Below are 13,406 nucleotides of genomic sequence, written 5' to 3'. Positions count from 1 at the left end.
TGCATATGTTATTTCACTATAAAATTAATATGCAATTATTTGCACAAAACTTACTATGAATAACTACTATTTCTTAGTCCCCATCAAATTAAATTCTTGCATAATATATAAACTATCATAAAACGATAATGCAACTATAAGGCAACTATTTGCACTTGCATACAGTTGTTTTGTAGTTTTGTTATAGTTTTGCTACTTGCATATGTTATTTCACTATAAAATTAATATGCAACTATTTGCACAAAACTTACTATGTATAACTACTATTTCTTAGTCCCCATCAAATTAAATTCTTGCATAATATATAAACTATCATAAAACGATAATGCAACTATAAGGCAACCAAAACAAAAAATAAATCAAAATGCAACTGTATATAATGTAGATGTATTATTCATGAGGTTTTTTTTTTAATTTTTCACATCATACATTGTTTTGAATTTAGTGGGAGCTCCAGATCTGTTTGTTACAGATCTACATTTCATGAATATAGATTTCGATATTAGGGGGAGTTATTTTGATCGAATAAAATAGAAAACAAATGTGTAATTTTAGTTTCTTCACAGTTTTTCTGATTTTTTTTTTCGTCATTTTCAGTTTAGATCATTGCTAATAATATTTATTTATTTAACAAAAAATGATAAGATACATTTATCAATTGTTTATTATGTTTTAAAAGAACTCATTAGAAGTAAATGAAAATTTAACTTCGATTAGAAATATTCAAAGTAGTAGATTATACATAGTTCTTATAAAGGGGTAAGTTTAAGGTAATAATTTGTGACATAAATGTCTAAGTTTAATTTTTGTAAAAATTTATTTCAGATATTTATGAAAGTTCCACAAATATAATTTAAGTATTATTATTATAAAAATTTAAATTTATATATTTATCTATAATTGAAATTTAATTTAAGTATTTACACTCTAAATTATTTTATAAAAAATAAAATATTTAACTATGAGACAAAAAAAAAAAACAATAATAGTCATGTTGTGATAAAAAAAAACAATAATAGTCATGTTGTAAGTTAAAAAAAGGTCATATGAGAATGATTGGTAGCACGTGATAATTAAAGGGTTCTTAAATATTCAAATAACAAAAAAAAAAAATAAAAGAGTCACATTATTTTGTTCCAATATTTTTTTCTCAAAAATAATATATAATTTTGTTATTAATGCTAATAAAATTTTATATAATTTTTTTATTTTTAATCTTTTGTATACTATATTTATTTTATAGGGAAAAAAACAAAAAAATACAAAAAAGGAAAAAAAATTACAAAAATACTTTGGGCCGGCCCATTAAACATTTATACAGTCCACATACAAATATTTACAAAAATACCACATGCACTAAGCCTTCAGCTGTACAGAGCGAACCATGAAGATGAAAATACGCGCTCGTTTCAAAACCGCAAAACAATTAAAAGGATCAAAAACTTTTAAGTTATTACCAATTATTGTCTACATAGATGAGGTATTTAAATGTTTTATTTAAATATTATTTTTCACTGAATAATGTTTTTTTTTAAAATGAATAAACAGTCTATTATGTACACATTTTTTTTTAACTTTATTATTAAAAAACACAACTACACCAAGAAGGGCAAGTTTGCTTTACCAAAAACAAACACACAATTAGTTCCCAAACCAAACTTAGTTACAATCAGACATAATAGCCAATTTGGCCAATCAATGAGCAACAAAATTATACTTCTTTTTAGCAAGAATAACAACCTGACACAGCTTAAAACTCTCGGATTAAAGTAGGTCCAACAAAAAAACACTCCAATCAGTGTTGCTAGGACTCGAGTGTTGCAAAAAACAGACCACTAACAGATAATTGGATTGTAGAATACAGGGGGAGAGTGCAGCTTGAATGCAAGGTGAAGACCCATTTAGACAACAAGACTTTTTGCCAACTTCACTGAAAAATGCCTTCCCGCTTCTGCATTTCAGCCACACGCACCTTTCAAAATGATCTCTAATAACAGCTCCCAAGCCACAACAATCCCTATGAATAGGAACACTAACATCACAATTGATACAAAGCATCCATGACGGAGGAGACTGCCAAGCAAAACGCTCAATACCTAGCTATCTATTACTGTGAAGATCCTTAATTAGTGAAGGAAACAACTCATTAAGCTCAAAGCTAGCCCAATCCAACAGTTCTCAACTGAAGTTGTGTAAATATTGAGTCGTTTTTTATTCCTTCTTTGCCATAGCAACTAGAAAATAATCATAAATTAAAGGAAATTAGACATTGGCCTACCTGAGAACACATGAAGAATAAACTCCAAGGGGTCTTAAAGAAACCTCGAAAAGTAGTGCCAAAGCAAAAAGCGTTTCCACACCTTAACAAAAGTAGAGAAAAACCAGAAGGCATGGGGGGATAGACTCTATAGGGGACTTACACTAGCAACAAATACCATCAATCTTCATACCTCGGTGTACGAGGACAGAACTTGTATGGAGCCATCTTTTACAAACTCTCCAAGTAAAGTTCTTGACTTTTGGAGGAACTTCCAGCTTCCATAATATTTTCCACCACACCAGCAGACATTCTTGAGAACTTTCATGAACTGAATGGACATTATAACTCACTTCATAACCACTTTTAACTGTATAAAAGCCTTGAGATGTATAGTGCCAAACCAAATCATCCTCATACGTTGAGGTACAAGGAGCTAAACCCAAATCTGAGAAACATCATCTTTATGAAATATGGTGGTAATATGAGATTCATTCTAGGAACCATTCACATTTTTAAGAGTGACCCCAACTTGACCTAGAGTGGTTGTTGCAGGGACTCTAGGTGTGATGGGTCGAGGAAGCCAATGGCCATTGTCTTCGTTAATATGCACTTGCCTATCCGATTTGATTTGACCTCGAATCCCATTTGCAATTAAGATCCTCCCCCCATAGAATACTACGCCAAATAAAAGGAGCTTGGCTTGGCCTCTAAAAAAGTGTCATTAGTGAACTAGTATTCTTTTAAATGCGAGCTAGCATTGACGTACACAAGTTTTTTATATTGCTTAAAAAATATCGGCACCCTAAAATTTTATAATCAGAAAATATCAACATTTTTTTGAAACCCAAAAAATATCAACATTTAATTCCTTATTTAAATGTTTTATCAAACATTATTTTTCAGTAAATAATGATTTTTTAAAATGAATAAATAATGTATTATGTACAGAGACACAATTTTATATCTCGATATTGAAAATTTATATTTATTAATCACTTTATATTACTTTTATAATATTTTTTATTTGGATATTTTTTAATGGATAATGAGCAAAGGGAGAATAAAATAATTGACAATTTTATTTTTTTGACAACACGAAGTCAAATCCAGTTTTTTTTAAAAAAAAAAAATTGTATAAGATAAGACAAGATATTATATATTTTTTGCTGTTTATTTTGCTGAATAAACAAGTATAAACTATAAATTATTGGAAAAATGATAAACCCCTTATTTTATTTTTTTAATAAAGAACCCCTATTTTTTTAGTTTACCCTCTAAATTATTATTAAATAATAAAATAAATTATTATTATTAATAAATATTGGAAAATCATACAAAGTAGAATTTAAGGACCATAAAATAGTTTACGGCAAGGTTGGGGTATTGCATTAAAACTTATCTATCATTATCAGCACAAGCATCTTCTTCAAGCTTTGGCATCTCCGAATCTCTTAAGCGAATATTTCACTGATTTTCCTTCAATCTCGTTTCATTTTTAAATCAATAAAGTCGAAGATTTTTTTTTTCTTTCTTTTGGTGGGTTTTTAGTACTAGAAAGAATTTCATCAAATTTCGTGATTCTAGATATTGTAAACTGCATTTTCTTAGATATTTTTTTCTCTTGGAATCTAAGAACAATTCTTTCTTCAATTTTTTTTTGTTAAGTTCGACGAGAATTCCCCTAATTGGGCTCTGATTTTCTCCGTCGATCCTGTATTTATATTTTCTTGTCATTCAATTCAGATAACACAGGAGGAGGATCAAGAAAGAAAAAATAGAAGACAAAAAGAAACTCAGTACTTGATCTCAGCTGGTATTTCTTCAATTTAATATGCTGTTCTTTTGATTTTCTAATTTGGGTTTTGGTTTTTAGGCTCAAATTTTAAATCACCGCCCTCAAATTTCTTCTGTTATTGTCAAAATTAGAAAATGGAATAACTTGATTCATACCGACCCAAAACCGAGTCAGTTTTTCTTTTTTTTCCAACTTAATTCATCATATTTCTATCTTCTTGGGAATCTTTCAGGAAATGTGGCGTTAAGACATAATTTTTTTTTTTTTTAAATTTGAGCAGGAGAAGAGATGAATAGTGGAAAAAAGAACGGTGAAGATTCAAAAGTGTCGTCAGAGACGACGGAAAGTGAATTGGGTTGTTCTTCAAAGGAGGCTAGAGGAAAGAGGCTATGGAAGAAGGTGAGATATCAGCTAGTTGAATTCCACTCGTTGCCCGCGTATTTGAGGGACAATGAGTACATTATCGGCCATTATCGATCTGAGTGGCCTTTAAAGCAAATCCTCCTAAGCATCTTTAGCATTCATAACGAGACACTAAACGTTTGGACGTAAGGTTTCTATCCTCTACAGTATTCTTTGTTCTTATAAAACAAAAATGAATGGAAAAAAAAATACTTGTTTTAATTTTGAAACAGTTCCCGGCTATTTTTTCCTCATGTGGAAAATTTTAATTGGGTCAGAACACGCTAGTGTGATTTTAATAAGTCAACAAAGTGTTGTAGTAATAATATGTCTTGTTTAAAACTTGTGCAGGCATTTGATTGGGTTCTTTATTTTCCTTTCCTTGACCATATACACTGCCATGAAGATTCCAACGGTTGATCTTCACACTCTTCATGTTCCTGATATGCTGAGAAGGGCTGATCTGCATAAATTGCATGAATGCCTTCCTTCCTTACCCAACATGCCTGATCTACACAGACTTAAGGAGCTAAAGACTACATCTATGGATATGCTTCCATCCCTCTCAGGATGGCATGTTATGGATCTTTTGTATAATTGTTTGCCGGAGCGATTCTCCCCTGGAAACAGCAGTGACATTTGTGTTCTGGTACTGCACTTTGTCCTCAAAACCTCTAGAAGATTATGAAGTATTACATTTCAGTTGAATGGTTGTATTTTTCTTATAAACTATATGTTAAATGCTTTTCTAGATAGCTGTCCTATTAAACCATTAAAAAGAACAATAAGAGATCCAACAGATGATTTTACTCATTAAAACTCTATATTTGTTAGAGGCTTTGGTTTTTGATACTTCTTATTCTTCTTTTCATTGAGCTTGTTAATATCTTGGACGTTCATCTTAATGTTGGTGTGCATTTTGCTCTTTAGGTGGGAGAGTGGGGAGATAAAGTAGTGCATTGGTTTTAATAATTTCAAATACTCAATCCACTAAGCTTATGTTTTTTGTTTTTTGTTGTTGTTGATTATTTATGAATGCAGCATAGCTGGAAGGATGATTTTGCAAACATAATAGCCCCTCTTCTGGTGAGACCAATTACAAGATGGCCATTTTTTGCATTCATGGGTGGTGCTATGTTTTGCTTGCTAGCAAGCAGCACATGCCATCTCCTCTCTTGTCACTCCGAGCGGCTCTCCTACATCATGCTCAGGCTTGACTACGCAGGAATTGCAGCTCTGATTTCTACCTCCTTCTACCCACCTGTCTACTACTCCTTCATGTGCGACCCTTTCTTTTGCAACCTCTACATGGGCTTCATAACTATACTGGGAATCGCAACAATCTTGGTTTCCCTCTTGCCATTCTTTCAGAACCCTGAATTTCGCACTGTTCGTGCATCTCTCTTCTTTGGCATGGGCTTATCTGGTATTGCACCTATCATGCACAAGCTTTTCTTGTTCTGGGATCGACCTGAGGTTCTCCACACAACTGCTTATGAGGTTTTGATGGGACTTTTCTATGGTCTTGGAGCACTAATTTATGCCACAAGGATTCCAGAACGATGGATGCCTGGAAAATTTGACATTGCAGGGCACAGCCACCAGCTATTTCATGTATTGGTTGTTGCAGGCGCTTTCACTCATTATCGCGCTGGTCTTGTTTACCTCAAGTGGCGAGACCTGGAAGGGTGCTGAAATTTAGACATTAGACAAAGTAAGAACCTTGTTTGTCTTGTTTTCACTTATGTAACAGTGAAGTGCAGAAATTTAGTATAAGTATATGACAATGTAGAAGAAATCCTAGAAGAATCTCAGCCTCCATTGTTGCCATTCATCTGGGGAAAAGAAAAACTGTATCTTTGTAGTTTTGTAGGAATGGAATTAGTATTTTTGGTATTATTAGTTGGAAATCATGTTCCATTCTTCTCTATCAGCCCATTATAATCTGTGATGATAAGGATTGTTGTTAGCATCAATGTTTTAATCTATGCAAATGTAGATCTTAATCCAATCCCAAGAACATATTTCTACATTACTCATTATTTATTCGTTAAAATATGCCAGTTAAAGAATCTCGAGTATTTTTTTTTTTTTGGTTGAAAAAAAGAAAGTCAGATGGGCAAAACTTGTCTGGTGGAAAAATAAATGAAAAATTGCTTTCATTGAGAGTTGAACTCAAGACCTCCCGCTTACTAAACGGGTGCTCTAACCAACTGAGCTATGAAAGCTTTGATGTTGAAATTAAACACGTTTCGTTATATAATAAACAAAATAAATATTGTGATTACGATTAGATTCTATATAATTAGCAAATTTTACATATTCTCTCCACTAATATTAAGTTTTTTTTTTTCTTTTTTGGGATAGAACACTAAGGTATATACCGTTTTATATCTTTATTTAGCCCAATGTTTTGAAGAACTCCACAAGTGAACTTGTAATCTCAAAACAATAAGAGATAATTTTGGATCCAATTCCAGACACAGCTTTTCATAAGACAGACTTTTGTAGAGATTTTTAAAATATAAACTACATATTACTAATACTAATCAAGGATCGTAAATACGTTCAAGTTTGGGTACTAAAAGAGTAAAGTCAACAAATTTACCTAACTTTTCTCATAGGGAAGGGAAGGCTGTCTTTAACAAACCCACTTGGGCTGCAAAGAATTGATCAATCATGTATTCACAAACTCACTTGGTAAAGCAAAAGAATTGCCTTCCAGAAAATTAAATAAAATAAATTAGGAATGAATACACATAAAAGAATCAAAGTTTATGGAGCAGAAGCCACAAATTCAAAGTACCTTCTGATGAGCTTTGCAACTTGTATCCTTCTTTAGTTAACTACTTGATCTTTAACTTCTTCTGACCCTTTTCCAAAACTAAAAGTACCAAGTCCAAGGTCATGGTGTTTTTACCACTACTTCGAATTCATAGTAGTGATATTTGTGGAAGAGGATGTCCTTTATGTTGGGCCAAGCTTGAAGTTTCCAGGCCATTCCGTTGGGGCCCATAATAAAACCCAATGTATGGATTCTGACATTGAACTCGTAGCCCACTCTCCCCAAAATGGGCTCCACGTATGCGATGGGCCACTGTTTGGTTCGATTATTTATTAATGGTGTGTTTGACTACTCAGCATGAGCGGTGCATTTAAGTTTTAACAGTGGTAGATAGATACTAGATATTTCTAAACGTGTTCACCTAAAAACGTTATGATTTTGTGTTTAATTATGGCAATAAGTTTGGATTCCGATTACGTTTTTTTATTAAGGAAATTTAGTATACTAACTTTTGATATTTTCTTACAAAAATACTGTTAGGCAGAATTTTTTACTTTTTTACTGTATTTTTTTATAAGTTTTATACTGCAATATACTGTGTTAAGTTTCACAGGTCTTATACTGGTGTTTTTTAGTTGTTCTATTGTTGTTTTGAATTGTTCTGCTTTATGTTTTATTGGTGTTTTATAAAAACACAGTATTTTTGAAAACTTTTTCGTTTAACAGTATTTTTATAAAAATTAACTCAAATTAATTCCAGTATTTTTGCTTTTTATTATCATTATTTTGTTGAAATCAATAATCAATAGTGAGATTTAAAGTAATTTTCAAATAAAAAAATGAAATAAAAACATACTCGTTGGTATCTTTATTTTACAATATATTTTTTGAAATGTTTTAGTATTGTTACTAGATATAAGGGTATATGGGCAAATATAGATTAAGTGAGACAGCTGCCCCACACTAAATTAAGACCGATACAAAACTATTTGCAGTTTATAGATTTAAATAATTTCTTTTAGGTATTTATACAGTCAAATAATAAATGTTAAGCAAGATTATTTGGTATAGTAATAAAGATTCTATCAAAATTTAAGGAGGTCACAAGTTATACTCTCCAATCTCCATACTTTTATTTTATTTTATTTTTTCAAAAAATAATTAAATATTATTATTAGAATTTGAACCACCTAGGTAAAAGGCAAATCAATATATATGTTGTTAAAAAAAAGTTATTTTAACATAATTATGTATTAATTTAAATTTTGTCAAATCTAATTAGATAAACTTTTATGAATAAAGTCTCCACATAAAATCACGTAACGCCTATCTCAATGTTTATTTTAGCTTCACCCTTGTATTAGTGGTATGATATCTAATACCACCTAGAAGTGACACTTGTGATTGATTAGCGGTATTTTATAAAAGTTATTATATTAATGAAAAATGCTAAAAAGCATGTGATTAAGTGTCATATCGTTATTGGTACAATTAATGTAATAAATTTTATAAAATATCACTAATTAATCATAAGGTATGATCACCTTATTATTAGTATTCAATAATAATGCTCTATATTAAACTATATGCGACTTCATAATTAATTGTACTAATAATAATAATAATATAATACGAAGTTGTTATGTACTTTTTGATATTTATCTTGTTGCTATAGTTATTGTTGCCCCTGATTTTGCCCAATATACGTGGACCAACCGGACGAGACACGTGGATCAAACAGCTTAACATTTGAATTATTTGCTAAGTCTTTATGTAATAAGGCAGCATCCGGAACAGGCCTCCCGGAGAAGACATACGGAGCCCCATACGCTCCCGGAAGCCCTAGTAATACTAAGGCATCTCTGCGAGGTGTCAGGCTTTCCCTGAGCAATCAATTCGCATTTAATGCCGCATGGGAGGAAACGTGTTGGGACTGCTACACGCAATAAAGTCTGACGGCACAACCCCCAATCTGCAGCTACGAAGTAATGATCATTTAAGTCTATTGACGGCTACACTGTGAAGAGTCACATCAGTCAAAAGACAATAAGGACATTCCGCATAAAAGCCCTACAGCACCTAGGGATTTGACCATGCATTACCCATGGTATATTCATTGGGAATGCCCAATTTTATGGATACTTACAGATACACATGTACAATAATTCTGGGGATCACCCCACCAAAAACACTATAAATACCCCCTCAAAGCTCATTAAATGGGGTCGAGAATCTTGGGTTGCATAAGAGCAAGAAGAGTAAATACTCACTAAGAACATTCTTTGTATTTATAAGAGTAAACACTCACCAAATACATTCTTTGTATTAAATACATATATAAATAATATAGACTCGTGGACTAAGGCTCATTAACGCCCCAACCACGTAAAAATCCTTCTTTAATTTTCTTACAGCTCTCTAATCTTATAATATTTTATTGGTTGCCGAAAACCTCGGTCAACAGTTATATTTTATTATTTGGAATTTTATTTAACAAAAATAATGCTCCAATCACTAATTTTTCATTAAAATAAAACGACACAATTAAATCCAAGTAACTTCAAATATTGGCAGCTTCTTCTTTAGTTGACAAGTGCCTTTAGCTTAATGAGGATTGGGACATACTCCCAATCTCATTTATATATTGATCACACATGATTATGTACGTGTCACTATGAGTTTAAGGTTACCCACCAGTACACACTAGCTTGTTGGTCTCTATTAATTTTGCGTAAATTTAGCAAAAATATATAGAATAAAAACAAAACAAGAATAATATGACCATTTTATCATTAATAAATTCATGACTGAGAATAGTTTACAAAAGTTTTCATATGGAAATATTTAATTTCTCCTTTTACTTTTCTTCCTTTTCCATCTTTTCCTTTTCTTAATTCTCTTTTTTATTTTATCAAAAATTAAAAAAAAAAAAAATCTTTTTTATATAAAAATATTTGTATATATTTATGTGCATTTTGGGGCATGAACTACTGCATGATTGAAGGATAATTTTCCCCTCTAAAGCTGATCAATGTGATCCAAACATCATTACCTTTGTTGGGTCTTCCATATTTTACGATGACTAAAGAATAATACTATACATGCACTCATTGCAATGTGGGCAAGTCACTTAAACTTTCTTTTGACTAAAAAATAAATAATCTAAATCTTCTAATAGTTGCTTTATATGTCAAAGATGAACGGCTATTATTGACTCTTAATACACATTATATTGTCTATATTTAAGAAATGGATGAAATGATTTTCAACTTTTTTTCATACTAGTATATATAAAGTAATAATTGTATCTTTTATATCATCTCTCACCAAAATTTATGTTCATACATTTATATTTTTGGTATGGTCCAACTGACACTTTAAAATCTTGCATGCAAATCCTTTTGTAACCACACAAACACAGTCATGACCTACTTGATATACTAACACAAAGCAAATAATACACCTTTCATTACTTCTTCCACGAGCTCCATATGCCATTGTCCCTTCTAAATTACCGTAATACCCTTCCATACGTACTCTGTTCACTATTCTAAATTGACCTTAAGTAACTGAGTTTCATTTTTGTGAATAAAGACGCCGACACTAAATCGTAAAAATTGGGGACATTTTGAACCATTTCGCTATAAACTCGAGCATAAACCCTTAAAGAAAGCAATCTCACTTCCCACTTTTAACACTTTCACTCTACTACTTTATCCGTTTTTTCTTTGTAATTTATTTTCCACGTGGCAATCAAATCTGCCAACATTAAAATTGAGTCAATACGTGTCACCTTTATATCAATGGGGACCCCACTTAAGATACCGAGCATCACGCCTTTATGGCGCATTATAGCATATCCGGCGTTCCAAAACCGACGCTCTCTCTCTCTCTATTTTATTACACACACGGTCTCTCACCAACCCAAACTCTCAAACCCAACAAGAAAAACAATAGAGAAGCTTACAAATCACCAATGGCCGCCAATCGTCGCCTTTGTTAGGTAATCCTATCGAGTCGAGACAATAACAAGTACCATTGGTCCCTACTCAAATCCCAACTGTCCCTTTCCAGTCTCCATTCCTTATAATGGTCTCCCCCGAGTTCTCACCAGCTCACTACGAAACTCCTCCAATGGCGAAACCCAGTCTTCGTAGCAGGGCCTCACTGTGGATTTCAGACGGTTTGCTCTTTCTGGGTGGAGTTTTCATTGCCCTTTTACTCGTTTGGTCTCTCTTCTCCATTGCGAGTCCTAATCCCAACCGCGGCACCGATTTTCGACGCCCCATCGTCAAAACCAGAGGAGATGAAGAAGCGCTAAAATGCGCCGGGAGTGTGCAAGGAGCTAACACGCGCAACCAGGACTCGGTGGAGAGAACTTTCTACGACGACCCGGAGTTGAGTTACTCGATTGAGAAGCCGGTCAAGGGTTGGGATGAGAAGCGGCGCGAGTGGCTGAGGACGCACCCTTCGTTCGCCGGAGCAGGAGATGGAGCAGCGCGTGAGCGCGTCCTGATGCTGACGGGATCACAGCCGTCCGCGTGTAAGAATCCAATAGGTGATCATTTATTGCTTAGGTTTTTCAAGAACAAAGTGGACTATTGCCGAATTCACGGCTATGATATCTTCTACAACAATGCTCTGCTCCACCCGAAAATGGGCTCTTATTGGGCCAAGCTCCCTGTGGTTCGAGCTGCGATGATGGCTCACCCTGAGGCCGAGTGGATCTGGTGGGTCGACTCGGACGCGTTGTTCACTGACATGGATTTCAAGCTCCCACTGGAACGTTACAAGGATCACAACCTCATCGTTCATGGTTGGGCCCATCTGATTCACGAGACTCACAGTTGGACGGGCCTCAACGCCGGTGTGTTCTTGATCAGGAACTGTCAATGGTCCATGGACTTCATCGATGTTTGGGCCAAGATGGGCCCACAAACTCCCGATTACGAAAAGTGGGGAGGTATTCTTAGGTCAGCATTTCCGGACAAGGCTTTCCCTGAGTCAGACGATCAGACGGGTCTGGCTTACTTGATCTACAAAGAGAAAGAGAAATGGGCGGACAGGATTTACTTAGAGAGTGAGTACTATTTCGAAGGGTACTGGGAAGAGATAGTAAAGACATATGATAACATCACCGAAAAGTACAGAGAGTTGGATAGGACAGACGTCAGACTGAGAAGGAGGCATGCTGAGGTAGTTAACGAGCAATACGGTGCGTTTAGGGAGGAACATTTGGGTGAGGTAGGGTACGGGTTAGGCAGCTGGAGAAGACCTTTTATTACTCATTTTACTGGCTGTCAACCTTGTAGTGGAAACCATAATCAAATGTACTCTGGCCAATCATGTTGGGATGGTATGCGAAAGGCTTTGAATTTTGCTGATAATCAAGTGCTTCGCAGCTTTGGTTACATGCACCCTCACTTACTTGATTCCTCTCTTTCTGATGTGCCCTTTGATTATCCTACTTAATAGATAGTTTATGTATCAAACAAAAATATAGAACATAATTTTAGCCTATGTATGATTTTGATATTGAAGGGTTTTGTATTTTTTTTTTTTTAAGGTAGTTGAGATTGAGAATAGTAGAATATGTACATTTTGGTTGACCGTATGAGTCGTTACCCTTCCTACTCCCCTAGTGGGGAAATGGCATTTCCAATATATGCTTTTATCAAAGTATGTTGGTACTTCAAATAAAATAATGCATAGTTTAATGATAATGTTTTTCACTTTTTATTTTTTTATTTTAAAAAAAAGTCAAATATTTGATGGAAGAATGATGTCCTCCATTTATAGGTTAGTGTCACTTGTGTAATGTTGATTGAGTATTTTATGACACTTGTTTTTGGGCATATGAGAAATGGGATAGAAGAGAGTAAGATACTCCTCATCAAAACTAAATTGGTTATTTTATTATCTTGTGCCAGAGATAATGAGATCATAGCGAAAGAATCGAGATGTATATTATATTATGTATAGAAAAGGAAAAAAAGGAAAGTTTGAAATCATTTCCATGTATATGGTGGATATGTATAAGATAATATAATGCTTTTGATAGATTTGGGTATCTTGGTTTTATTTTTAATAAGATGCTGAAACATAGCTTTTAAGCATTTTAATTATTGGTAGAGAGACCACTTTATGTCTGGCTCTGCACACTA

At 33.5% G+C, this 13,406-nt stretch overlaps 2 protein-coding genes, 1 long non-coding RNA gene and 1 other non-coding gene across 6 annotated transcripts; 2 read left to right on the top strand and 2 right to left on the bottom strand.

Moving 5' to 3' along the window:
- The first annotated feature begins 3,580 nt into the window (after positions 1–3,580).
- LOC115713934 (heptahelical transmembrane protein 4) lies at positions 3,581–6,468 on the top strand. Of its 3 annotated transcripts, XM_030642421.2 has the most exons (6): positions 3,585–3,796; positions 4,004–4,073; positions 4,187–4,224; positions 4,336–4,603; positions 4,809–5,106; positions 5,499–6,468. In XM_030642421.2, the coding sequence occupies exons 4-6, from the start codon at positions 4,344–4,346 to the stop codon at positions 6,150–6,152; spliced, it is 1,212 nt and encodes a 403-aa protein (XP_030498281.1). In that variant the 5' UTR covers positions 3,585–3,796; positions 4,004–4,073; positions 4,187–4,224; positions 4,336–4,343; the 3' UTR covers positions 6,153–6,468. The 3 variants fall into 3 exon arrangements, with proteins under 3 accessions (XP_030498279.1, XP_030498281.1, XP_060970404.1); XM_030642419.2 differs by lacking the exon at positions 4,187–4,224 and having other exon boundaries at positions 3,581–3,796; XM_061114421.1 differs by lacking the exon at positions 4,187–4,224 and having other exon boundaries at positions 3,612–3,640.
- Positions 6,469–6,593: 125 nt separating this feature from the next.
- On the bottom strand, positions 6,594–7,417 carry LOC115713935 (uncharacterized). The gene is made up of 2 exons (XR_004011011.2): positions 7,264–7,417; positions 6,594–7,175 (listed from the first exon to the last, which is right to left on the bottom strand). It is a non-coding gene; the product is annotated as an uncharacterized LOC115713935 (long non-coding RNA).
- Positions 6,612–6,685, bottom strand: TRNAT-AGU (transfer RNA threonine (anticodon AGU)). Its single transcript has one exon. It is a non-coding gene; the product is annotated as a tRNA-Thr (tRNA).
- A 3,606-nt stretch (positions 7,418–11,023) lies between the features above and the next one.
- LOC115714064 (putative glycosyltransferase 7) lies at positions 11,024–12,965 on the top strand. The gene has a single exon (XM_030642597.2). It carries the CDS (start codon positions 11,332–11,334, stop codon positions 12,712–12,714), a length of 1,383 nt encoding a protein of 460 aa, XP_030498457.2. The 5' UTR covers positions 11,024–11,331; the 3' UTR covers positions 12,715–12,965.
- The last annotated feature ends 441 nt before the right edge of the window (positions 12,966–13,406 follow it).

The sequence above is a fragment of the Cannabis sativa genome, chromosome 4 (genome assembly GCF_029168945.1).
Source record: "Cannabis sativa cultivar Pink pepper isolate KNU-18-1 chromosome 4, ASM2916894v1, whole genome shotgun sequence".
Taxonomy (NCBI): Eukaryota; Viridiplantae; Streptophyta; class Magnoliopsida; order Rosales; family Cannabaceae; genus Cannabis; species Cannabis sativa.
Note: the sequence above shows the minus strand (reverse complement) of the source record. Positions and strands in the feature narration are given on the sequence as shown.